Source organism: Onychomys torridus, chromosome 3 (genome assembly GCF_903995425.1).
Source record: "Onychomys torridus chromosome 3, mOncTor1.1, whole genome shotgun sequence".
NCBI classification, from domain to species: Eukaryota; Metazoa; Chordata; class Mammalia; order Rodentia; family Cricetidae; genus Onychomys; species Onychomys torridus.
The window spans coordinates 138,982,030-138,994,154 of NC_050445.1; the positions used below are offsets into that span (position 1 = coordinate 138,982,030).

Here is a 12,125-nt window from a genome sequence, read left to right on the forward strand (position 1 = left end):
AGTGTGCAGTGGCATGTGCATGCCACAGTATACATGTGGAGGTCAGAGAACAAGATGTGGGACATTTATCTTTCTTGCCAGCTCTGTCATTTTATAAAAGGATGGCTTGTTGGGTGTAGAGGTGCTTGCTGCCAAGCCTGACAGCTTGAGTTCAATCCCAGCATCCACATCTCAAAAGGAAAGAAGTGACTGCAATAAGAACCCCTCTAACCTTCATACATGTGCCATGGATGTGAATGCGCACGCACACTTCAGTAGTTTAAAGGGACTTGGACATGTACTTTTCATGTCCATTGGGAAGGGGGCTTGGAACCAATTCCCTGGGGATACCTAGAGTGACTTTTGTAACTCAGGACTAGGATTTGGCTGGCATTACTCATTTAGAATTGACCCTTACTTATGAGAAGCTGTCAAAGCCACAGATTTGGTACATTCCTGTCCATGGCTGAAATACATTTCATCCTTTTGTAGATTTTAAGGAATTCAGAGGGCCGGGCGGTGGTGGCTCACGCCTTTAATTCCAGCACTTAGGAGGCAGAGGCAGGTGGATCTATGTGAGTTCGAGGCCAGCCTGGTCTACAGAGTGAGTTCCAGGAGAGGCTCTAAGCTACACAGAGAAACCCTGTCTCGGAAAACCAAAAAAAAGAAAAAGAAATTCAGAGGTTGGCAAGATAGTTTAGAGAGCAAAAGCACTTGCTACCAACCTGCTGACGCTGTTTGACTCCTGTAACCCACGTGGTAGGAGGAGAGGACTGCCTCTCTCAAGCTGTCTCTGGCCTCCACGTATGTGCTGTGCCTGTGTATGCCTGGACTCACACAGAGTAAACACGAAGACAGTAGTAAGTGTAGGAAGTTGAGGACCCTGTCTGCTGGAACAGACATGGTGGCTCATGGAAGATTGCCGTGAATTCCAGACCCTGTTTCAGAGTTTTATTTTGTTGTTTTTTTAATTAAAAATTGAAAAGGGAGCCGGACGGTGGTGGGTGCCTTTAATCCCAGCACTCAGGAGGCAGAGGCAGGCAGATCTCTGAGTTCAAGGCCAGCCTGGTCTCCAAAAAATGAGTTCCAGGACAGGCTCCAAAGCTACAGAGAAACCCTGGAGTGGGGGTGGGTGGGTGGAGTTGGAGAGTTAAAAAAGTAAAGGGACTAAAGAGAGAAGGCCCAGCAGTGAAGAGCACTGACTGATGTTCCAGAAAACACGGGTTCAATTCCCAGGCCATCTGGTTTCTGACCACACCAGGCCTTAAAAAAAAAAAAAAAAAAAAAAAAGGACCCACGTGACCCCTCTCACTTTCCTTAAAAGCTGGGCATCGGTGGTGGCACACGCCTTTAATCCCAGCATTTGGGAGGCAGAGCCAGGTGGATCTCTGAGTTCGAGGCTAGGACAGGCACCAAAACTACACAGAAAAACCCCATCTTGTAAAAAAAAAAAGGGGGGAGGGAGCACTGGCTTTTCTAGAGGACCTGGGTTTGATTTCCAGCATCCTTATGGCAGTTTAAAACATCTGTAATCCTAGTCCCAAGGGGATTGGCCTCTGAGGTCACTGCATGCACACGATGCAGACATAGATTCAAGTAAGTATTTATACACAGAAAAATAAAATTTAAAATTATTACAGATTAGAGAAAGCTGGGTATGATGGCACATGCCTTAAATTCCAACACTCGAGGCAGAGGCAGGTAAATCTTTGTGAGTTCTAGGCCAACCTGACATACATCTCAGGTTCCAGATCAGCCAGGGTTATGTGGAGATCCTGTCCCAAAGGGAAAAAAATTTTTTTCCTGCCTGGACTTGTTTGTTGGAAGTGTTTCTGACTCTGGAGTCACTTACTGGCTTCTCTCTCTCGGCTGGTGTCTGCCGTCAGCCCCAGCACACCCTCCCTAGAAGCAGCTTTACTTGTGCACACAGCCCTTCGTTTCCTGAAAGCTGGCTGGCTGCTCTTGACTCAGCATAGTGGGTGGTGGTGGTGGTGGTGGTGGTGGTGGTGGTGTGATGTGTGTTTTTGAGACGGTTTCTCTGTGAAATAGTCCTGACTACCCTGGAACTCACTCTGTAGACCAAGCTGGCCTGTGTCTGCCTCCTGATTGCTGGGATTAAAGGCGTGCACCACCACTGTCTAGCATTGGTGTTTTTCAGTTGATACTTGCTAATTGGCCATATTTTTGGAGGACAGGGTGATAATTTGATACATGGATTCTAACATGTAATTAGGGTAATTGACATTTCCTTCTCTTTAAAAAAATTTATTCTTTAGTGGCAATGTGTATTCCTGCTGTTCCTTTTTCTGTTCCACTATTTTTTTTGGTTTTTTTTTTTTTTTTTTTTTTTTTTGGTTTTTTCGAGACAAGGTTTCTCTGTGTAGCTTTTCGTGTGCCTTTCCTGGATCTTGCTCTGTAGACAAGGCTGGCCTCGAACTCACAGAGATCTACCTGCCTCTGCCTCCCGAGTGCTGGGATTACAGGCGTGCGCCATCACTGCCCGGCTATTCCACTATTCTTATTAGTTATTAATTTATACATAGGTCTCACTATGTAGCGCCAGCTGGCCTGCAACTCTCTACATAGACCAGGCTAGCTTGGAACTCACAGTGGTTTGTCTGCTTCTACTTCCTGAGCGCTTGGATTAAAGATGTTTCCACAGGCAGCCCAATTATTATTGTATACATTCGTATGCCTGTGCATGCATACCATGGTGTGTGTGTGTGTGTGTGTGTGTGTTTAGGTAGGTCATTCAGCATATAACTTTTGTGTCATCAGGTTTCTCTTTCCACTTTATATGGGCTCCAGTGATCAAACTGGGGGGTGCGGAGGCTGCAGGTACCACACACCATTAATCCCAGCAACTCAGGAGGCAGAGACAGTTCCAGGACAGCCAGGACTGTTTCACAGAGAAACCCTGTCTCAGAAAACTAAAGTGGGTAATGGGTGGGAGACTGGGTTCCTAGGCCTGTGCAGGAGTTCCCTTCCCTGCGGAGCCATCACTGGCCCGTCCCTACCTTCCTTGTGGAGGGGAATCAAACCCAGGGACACACATCCCAGACAGGTGCTAAGCCACCCCTCCAGCCTCACACGACTACCTGCCTTCTTGGAGGGTCTTTCCCGGCCTAGGCAGCTGCCCTTAACCAAGCATACTGCCATTGAAGCCTTCCAGAGCGAGGTAATCAGATTAGGAAAATAGATTTTGAACTGAATTGTGGTTGCTTTACTTTTTCTACTTTTTTTTTCTTTTGGGGTGGGGGCAAAGTTCTAGAACAGCCAGAGCTGTTACATAGATAAACCTTGTCTTGAGGGAGAGAAAAAAATTGTGTGTGCACATGCCCCCAAGGCAGGAGGATGGCATTGGGTCTCTTGGGTTTGGAATTGCAATCATTTGCAAGCAGCCTGAGTGCTAGGATCCAAATTCCAGCCTCAGGATTGAGCAAGAAGCACTCACGACCACTGAGCTACTGCTCTAGTCCCTTAACTTCACCCACCCCCACCCCCAGCCCCCATTCCTTTAATCCCAGCACTCGGAGGCAGAGGCAGTTAGATCTGTGAGTTGAGGCCAGCCTGTCTACAGAGTGAGCTCCAGGACAGCTGGGACTACACAGAGATTCTTTCTTAGGGAAGGAAAAATAAATATAAATAATAGATAATAAATAATAAAAGAATAAAATGAAAAGTCAAGAGGGTTGGAGAGATGTTAGAATGAAGAGCTGAGTGTGGATCTCCAAACCCCACAAAAGTTACAGGTGGGTGCTGGCCTACCTGTAACCCTAGCACTCATGAACTGGAGTCAGGGACTGCCTAGGTAGCCAGACTGTTAGAAGGAGTAGATCTGGGTTAAGCAAGAGACCCTGCCTCAATTTATATGGTGGAGAGTGATCAAAGAAGACACTCCAACTCATCACACACATGCATACACATTCATACACCACACCTGGCCAGAACTCCTTTTTAAAACTGGTAATCTGTTTGAAGAGTGCTGTCTTCTCTTCCTGTGGATACAGTTCAGTTCCCAACTACCTAGAACTCCAACTCCAGGGGATCCAATTCTCTCTTCTGGCCTCCAAGGGCACCTACACACACACACACACACACACACACACACACACACACACACACACCTTTACAGTTTTGTTTGTTTTAAGACTGGTAATTCTTAATTCCTTGGTTCTTTCTGCCCAGCCTATCATGTATATAACCCAGTGAGACAAGACATCCTGTTCTTTAGTCTTGGTGAGATTTGTGTGGTATTGCCCCAGGTATCATCTAATACGCAAAGACTGATTCTAGGCCAGGTGTGGTGGTACATCCTATAATCCTAGATAAGACAGGAGGCTGAAGGAGGAGGATCACTAGTTGGAGGCCAGCTTGAGCTATTGAGTTGTTCAGGTTCCTGCCAGCCTGAAATCTTTTTTTTTTTTTTTTTCAAGGAAAATGGATGTAAGTAAGGAAAGGGGAACAATTAAAGATTGCTTTCAAGCTTGTGATGATTTGCTGTGTGTGGCCATAGGTACATCTCTTTTCTATAACTTCATTTCTGTTCAAAGTGAAATACCAATTCTGGTTTCTTGAAGTTTGGCAAATGTTTTATGACTCAATAAGATGTACATAAATTTTGTCATAAACATTAAGAATTGTGTTTTGGGGTGGGCCATACTGCTCAGTGGTTGTTTCTATTCATGTTATTTTAGAGAGAGTTTCATAAGTGGTCCACACTGGCCTTAGCCTCTAGCTTCCTGAGTGCTGAGAATACAGCCCAGTGCCACCTTGTCTGGTCTAGACATTGAGAGCATGACCTAGTTCCCAACTATGTGGTCAGGTGCTAGACACCAGAATTCCATCACTAGCATTCAGTAGTTATTCCCAGGCGTGACGTGGTGCTGTGTCTCTTTCCAGGTAGAATGGAAGAGTCTCACTTCAATTCTAACCCATACTTCTGGCCTTCTATCCCCACAGTCTCAGGGCAGGTAAGTGGTTTGTTTTATTCTCCTCAGTGTTTATTTCAGCTCTGAGAAGTGAGGTCTTCGTGTTTCTACGGTGTGGAGGCTGAAGCAAAGTAACACACACCTAGTTTCACTGAGTCCATTACCACTGAGAGTTCCATAGTGTGTGGGTCTGGCTCCTGTCCAGAAACAGATAATCAACTCCTTGTTCCTTGATCTCCAAGGAGAAAGAAGACAATGGAATGTCCTTATGGAGCAGACAAAAATCGGGCTTGCTCAGTCTGAAGAGGGTACTCTTCTTCCCCTTCTTTTCTTTTAGATTGAAAATACAATGTTTATCAACAAGATGAAGGATCAGCTATTGCCAGAAAAGGGCTGTGGACTGGCGCCACCTCACTACCCCACTTTGCTGACAGTGCCTGCCTCAGTGTCTCTGTCCTCTGGCATTAGCATGGACACAGAATCCAAGTCAGAACAGCTGACCCCACACAGTCAGGCATCTGTTACCCAGAACATCACTGTGGTCCCTGTCCCATCTACAGGGCTGATGACTGCAGGTAAGGGCCCTTACTGCTCTCCATTCTGAGGTGTTGATCTCTCCTGGTCAGTACCCCAGTCTGGAGGGCTCTGAGGACATGGGGAGTGGGGTATGTGTTTAATTCCTCAATCAGATTTTTATTAAGTGCCTACTGTGTACCTAGCAATGTGCTAGGCATTGTGGGGGATACAAAGAAGTAGAAGATGCGGTCCCTGCCTTTGAGGAGGTGACATTCTTTCCTTCTCTGAATCAAGGAGTCTCCTGTTCTCAGAGGTGGAGAAGAGAAGGGAGTCAATCAAGGGGTAAATCTCACTGTTCTGGGGGGGGGGTGCTGGGGGCAGGGTTAGGGGACCATTGTTTTGTACAGGGTTTGGGAGTTCTGTATAGTAGTGGCTTGGAGGGTGGTGGTGAGGGATTAATTAGACAACTATCTGGGGGAAATGAAATAGACTAGGTCAGAGGTGAACAGCATGACCCCATCTCCTTTTTCTGCCAATCCTAGGTCCTGGTTTGGTGATCACATCCCCCTCAGGCTCTCTTGTGACCACAGCCTCATCGGCTCAGACCTTCCCTATTTCGGCTCCCATGATTGTCTCAGCTCTTCCCCCTGGCTCACAAGCCCTGCAGGTGGTCCCTGACCTCTCCAAGAAGGTAGCGTCAACCCTAACTGAGGAAGGAGGCGGAGGTGGCGGTGGAGGTGGCAGTGTGGCTCCTCCTAAACCTCCTCGGGGCCGCAAGAAGAAGCGGATGCTGGAATCAGGGCTTCCTGAGATGAGTGACCCTTACGTCCTTGCCCCCGATGACGACGACCATCAGAAAGATGGCAAGACCTACAGGTAGGGACTCAAGCCAGGGGCACCAGGGGTGTGAGGGCGACTGTTTCAAGCCCCCCATCTTCTTTGGGTCCTGCCCCAAGTCGGGCTCTGCTCTCAGCAGCTGTCACCTGAGAGCCACTTGCATGTCCAGGCGCCCTGTGCTGTGATAGGAAGGTGCAGCTGCTGGCCCTCGCGGCTGTTTAGACCCTTGTTCCACTGCCCCTTTGAAAACTCAGCCTCCCATGCTCCTTAACTGATTTTTGAGTGACAGGAGAGTTCCTCTCTTGTAATAAGACCAGACTGGGCTCCAATGTCTGCAGCTCCTTTTTTTTCCTTTCTGTTTCTTATTTTCAAGAAATCTTTCTGGTAAGCACCTTACCTAACCCTGTGCCATCCACCAGCTCTTGGGCTGTGTTGAGCACTGAGCCCATTAGCCCCTGCATGGTTGGGATGGGAGGAATAGTATACTTATAAAATGACTTGTTTGCTCACTTTCCAATTCACGGAAGTCATTTTGATCCTCCACTTTCTCTCCCGTTGTCCCCTCCAGAAGAGCATATGCATATTTGCATGTGGCACTGTGTACAGAGAAACTCCTTGCCCTTTGAACATTGAAACAACTTGAATCTCATTGAAAGCTGTCAGGGTCCCTAGTGGGTTTTTGGAGACTTGGTCCCAATGTGCAGAATGGGTTATTTGTCACAGCTTTGACATATATAGACAGGGGCAGATTTGCATGGCTGGGAGACTGGTTCTGTCCTTAGTGTACCGAGATGGGCAATGTTGTTCCCATTTTAGGAGCGAAGGGAACTGCGGCACAGGAAATGGACAGAGCCTTGGGCTCATGGATTCAGTTCCCGGCTCCACCACGAACTTGCTGTGTGACCCTGGGCAAGTCCTTTACCCCTCTCTGCGCCTCAGTTTCCTCATCTGTAAAATGGGGAGAATTCTTTGTATGCCTCCCATTTGTTGGGAGTATAGATAATCTTTAAAATGTTGGGAAGTTCAGAAAGATGAGAGCTAATCATTACTTAGCATTATTTACTTGAATTGTATAGTTCTGTGGAGAGTATCCACAAGTACACTGTTTAAATACCTCTTTCTTCGTGAAAAAGAGGGCGGTGTTGCTATGCAGAATATATTGAGCACTGCAGAATTCCAGCTGTAATTCAGAAGTTCATTGTAGCTTTATTATTACAGGTGTACCCCACTTTATACAATAAGTGTTCCTGGAAAATGTTTACATCATACCATATTATAAAGGTACCTGACAAGTTTGATTCATTTAAAGGCATTCTTTTATTATATCAGTTGAAATGAAAATCCCTTTTAACTTGACTGTGTAGATACCTGGATTTTTTTTTTTTTTTTTTTTTTTTTTTAAATATATTTGCTTAAAGTGAGGTCTTTGACGAGAGATGCATTTATCTAACATGTTGAAGTAGTGGAGGTAACCCTGCTGGTTGACCAGGGCCTCAGTTCTGCCAAGTTCATTTTTTTTCTCCACACTAAAATTATTCTGAATTTCCCAACTATGTATGAATATATACATGTATATGGATAAAGAATTGTGACTATACAGTTGGAAGGAAGCCTTCTAGGACCTTCTACCTTCAGTGTTTTTGAAATTCTTGAAAGCCTCCACCCTTGATTAAAGGGAACCCTGAAATTGTTCTGTGACTAATTATATCCTAGTTGAAAAATATTCCTTCAGAAACTTAAAATTCTAAAGTCCAAAGGAATCTTCCAAATCACAAAGAATTCTGGCTTTCTTTCTTATTGTGCAATTGAATTTAAAAAATAATCCTGAAGCCGGGCAGCGATGGTGGTGCACGCCTTTAATGCACTCGGGAGGCAGAGGCAGAGGCAGGTAGATCTCTGTGAGTTCAAGGCCAGCCTGGTCTACAGAGTGAGTTCCAGGACAGCCAGGGCTGTTACACAGAGAAACCCTGTTTCAAACAAAAACAAAAAAAAAGTCCTGATTTTGGTGCATGTGTATGTGAACTACTTCTGTCCCAGCTGTCAGTAGCATGACTGGGTATTGGAGGAATTAGGTGCTGTTGCTATGGACAAGTCAGCTTAACTCAAAGGCTTTGTTCTCATCTAGGAAATAAATGGGTCAGTCAGATTGATCTATTGTATGAAAATATTTTGGGGGGAAATCTGAACATTTAAATTGTTGTCAGCATCTTAGAAAGAAAAGGCTGGGATAATAATTCAAAGTGATTACTGAATCCCAGGTCATTGCATTGCCTACCATTCTTACTGTATCTGATACACATGGTGTCCATTGAAGTAATGGACTAAATGATGTATGGTGCTAGCTTTTCCTTTCCACTGCCACAGCAGTCCTGAATCAGATTTCTAACTACCCAGTGCCCTACAGTAAAGGACTTACTTGACTTCTTGGGGCTCCCAGAGTTTTAAAATACAGGTTAAATTTTCCCTGTCCAAAAGTGGTTGAGACTTTGGCTTTTTTTCAAATTTTGGAGTATTTGCACATACCTTGGGAATGGGGCCCAAGTCTGATCATGGAAATTTATTTGTTAAGCTGGATGTGGTGACTGGAACACAGCAGCAATCTCAGTACTCAGGAGGCTGAGGCAGGAGGATCAGGAATTCAGTACCATCCTGGTCTATATAGCCTCTCAAACCAAAAGCAGAGTCAGTTGTGGTGGTGCTGCTGTGAGACTGTTGGGTCTGCCAGCCTATCTTAGTACTGACTCAGAAAGGTGTAACTTCCCCTCTCCAGATAGTGGCTGCAACTTAGCGGTGCTCTCCGTGGACTTTCTCACACTTTGAAGTTTATCCAACCCATGTAACTGCTGGGCTGTCCTGTGGCTGAACCTTCATGCCTAACAGAGAGGCATGGCTTTCTTTTCCACCCACTCCTTCAGGCATCTGCCAAACTTTACAGCTTGCCTTCTCTGCAGTTTTTCTTTTAAACTTTAATAAAATTGTATTCACGCTCTAAGTAAGAGAAAGGCATTAATGTGTTTCAAACATACCTTACATAGGTAGTCTAAAGGTACATACTACATAGTATTTTTGTGAGCCTGTGTTTTGATTTCCTTCTGTACCATGAAGTAACACATTGAATTTTCCACTTATGGTGTGAAGTCAGTGCTTAGAAAGTTTTAGATTTTGGGTTAGGGAGGCACAGCCTGTCCTTGAATGGTCACCTGAGATCAGTGCCTTCACCTGGCAGATAGTCAACCTCTGCAGGAATACTCTTAGTGCCAGAACTATGGTGTTTGCTTAGTTTGTGGCAGTATAGTGAATAGCTTGCCCTTGACAGATGGTTTTTGGAGCTTTGGGGTTCCTTTTTACAGAATTAGGAGAATACCTGCCAGGTTAGTTTGAGTAGAAACTAAGGTGCTTTAAAGGGCCTACCCCAGCCCCTGTCAATCTCGAGCAGCAGTTCTGGTGATCACAATGGCCATCTGACCGTTGGGAGGCATTGGCATCATACCCCAGAATCTCTTTAGACTTATTATTCTGTTGCCAGTACTTTGTTTTGTTTTGAGACAGGCTGGCCTTGAACTCAGGGTTCTCTCTCCTTCCTCCTCCTCTAGTGCTGGGATCACAGGCATGTGCCATTGCAGCCAGTTTGTCACTCTAGTTTCAGTGAGTTTTTCAGATTCTTCTATAATTAAAGCTTTGAAGATTTGTCTCTTTCTAGTTTCTTAACACACAGTCTCTCACTGTAGCCCAAGCTGGACTACAAGCCCCTCACAGGCCTGCCTCAGTCTCCCGAGTGCTAGGCTATTTTCTTTTTCATAATTGACTTACACTTCAGGGGTGATGGGGTTTGAATTAAAATGTATGGATAAATTTACTATTTGAATTCCAGTGTGTTGGGGCTGAGGATACAGTTCTGTAGTAGAGCACTTTCTGGTGTGTGGCAAGGCCTAGGTTCATGCCCCAGCACTTTAGAACATTTTTTAAGCAATGAACATGTTATATCTGAACTGGGAAATTTTAGTTCTCTAAGGAACTTATTTTGTAACTTTAGTGCAGTGTCCTATACGTGTCATTATGTCCAGTTGCTAACCTCAGTCTTTGTAAAATACTTACATCATCATCGGCTCACCCATCAAAACCGAGAGAGACTGTTAGCAATAATGTCATTTTATAAGTAAAGAACATTTAGCTTACCTTTGATGGTCTTGAGTGCTTGCTGGCCCTTCGAGAGGCAAAAGTGAGTATCTTCGTTTTAAAGAGCAGAAGATTGAGATGTAGGTTAATGGGCAACCTGCAACTGACTCTGTTGGACTAGAGCCCGAGTATCTGGACTCCTGTTGACTGTGTACTTTGATGATCTTTCCTGCAGTGTTTGGGTGTCTCAGTCGATAGCCAGTGACTGATAAACTGATAGAGTTTTCTGATTCTGACTTTGAAAATTGGTTATCAGTCATTAGGATCTTAGTGAAAGCATTAATACAGAGACCACAACAGTGATACCATTTTCTCAGAGGGGATTTGCTCTAGTCTTGATCACAGCTATTTTCAAAAAATTCTTGTGAAATGAAGAGAATGCAAGAATCCTCATCCCACACAACTGTTGCCCAGTTTACACAGATAGGTGGAGAGGAGAGCAGCTTACCCCAGTGGCGTGGCTTCCAGACCACCTCCCTCTGCTAACTCACAGTGTGCCCTGGCAAGCTGTTTCCAACTCGTGTATGAAAACTTGTACTCAAGAAAGTCTAAGAAGATGTGGCTTAACTTTCAGAGAGACCCTGGATTGGGGATTTAGCTCAGTGGTAGAGCACTCGCCTAGCAAGTGCAAGGCCCTGGGTTCAATCCTCAGCTCAAAACAAACAAACAAAAAACCAAAAAACTTTCAGAGAGACCTCCTTGCTTGATATTGTTGTGTAATGTCAGAACAGGAAGGGTCCACTGATTCAGGTGACCAGGAACAGTGTATTCAGGTGCTGTGATTTAACCCAGGAGTGCCAGCATTGGCTTCATGTGCTAAGAAAAAGGAAAGGTTTAGTATAGCGTATCATTACTTTTCAATTCTTTTTTCTTGTTAAGGTTTAAGGATTATAATCTACTACTAACCGTTACCTTGGCTTGTTTCAAAAGTGGGTCTGATTTGATTGGCTTGAGACTGGGAGCAGGGGCAGGTGATTAAATCAGCTATGGGGTAGAGACCAGATATGGGTTGGGAAAGCCCCTCCAAACAATTCTGGTACTTTCCATCTCCATCTCTTTAGCAGTCACTACAAAAAGGAAGTAGGGAGAGTCACTGAGAAGACAGCTGACTGTGTGGAGATGAAAGATCTTAATCTAGTCAGTTTTCCTTCATTATTGCATGGGGGGCTTGAAAACGTGATTCAGATAAACATGGAGAAACTAGGAATGGGAGTTAGCTTGAAAAGCTTGAAACTTTAACTAGCCCAGTAAAAATCTCTGTCAGTGGTTCTCCACCTGTGGGTCACATCCCCTTTGGGGGTGTCAAACGGCCCTTTCACAGGGCGCCTAAGACCAGGAAAACAGATATTTACAATCCATGGCAGTAGCAAAATTACAGTTACGAAGTAGCCATGAAATAACTGTGGTTGGATGACACCACATCATGAGGAACTGTATTAAAGGGTCACAGTATTAGGAAGGTTGAGAACCACTGCTCTGTGTTCACCCAGATCATAATATATACCTGTCCTACCAGGGTTGAATGTTTATTTTTGTACACTCAGGGTATCTAGTCATTTATTAAGCATTTATTGGGTATTTCTGAGTGCTTGACACTGTGTTAGCTTAGGCAGTAAATAAGAGGCCAGGCATGATGATACATAGCTATAATCCCAGCATTTGGGAGGTAAGAGATAAGAGGGTCAT

The 12,125-nt window shown here is 44.8% G+C and overlaps 1 protein-coding gene across 9 annotated transcripts in view; it reads left to right on the plus strand.

Moving 5' to 3' along the window:
- Znf384 (zinc finger protein 384) overlaps positions 1-12,125 on the plus strand; it is a 33,553-nt gene that overhangs the window by 14,091 nt on the left and 7,337 nt on the right. For 5 of the 9 annotated variants that reach the window (XM_036180960.1, XM_036180958.1, XM_036180966.1 and 2 more), the window contains exons 3-7: positions 4,882-4,952; positions 5,248-5,485; positions 5,721-5,768; positions 5,969-6,302; positions 7,080-7,172. In XM_036180960.1, the coding sequence (XP_036036853.1) occupies positions 4,887-4,952; positions 5,248-5,485; positions 5,721-5,768; positions 5,969-6,302; positions 7,080-7,172 (779 nt within the window). In that variant the 5' untranslated portion in view covers positions 4,882-4,886. The remainder of the gene's footprint in view (positions 1-4,881; positions 4,953-5,247; positions 5,486-5,720; positions 5,769-5,968; positions 6,303-7,079; positions 7,173-12,125) is intronic. The other 4 variants (XM_036180965.1, XM_036180967.1, XM_036180962.1 and 1 more) reach the window with 1 other exon arrangement.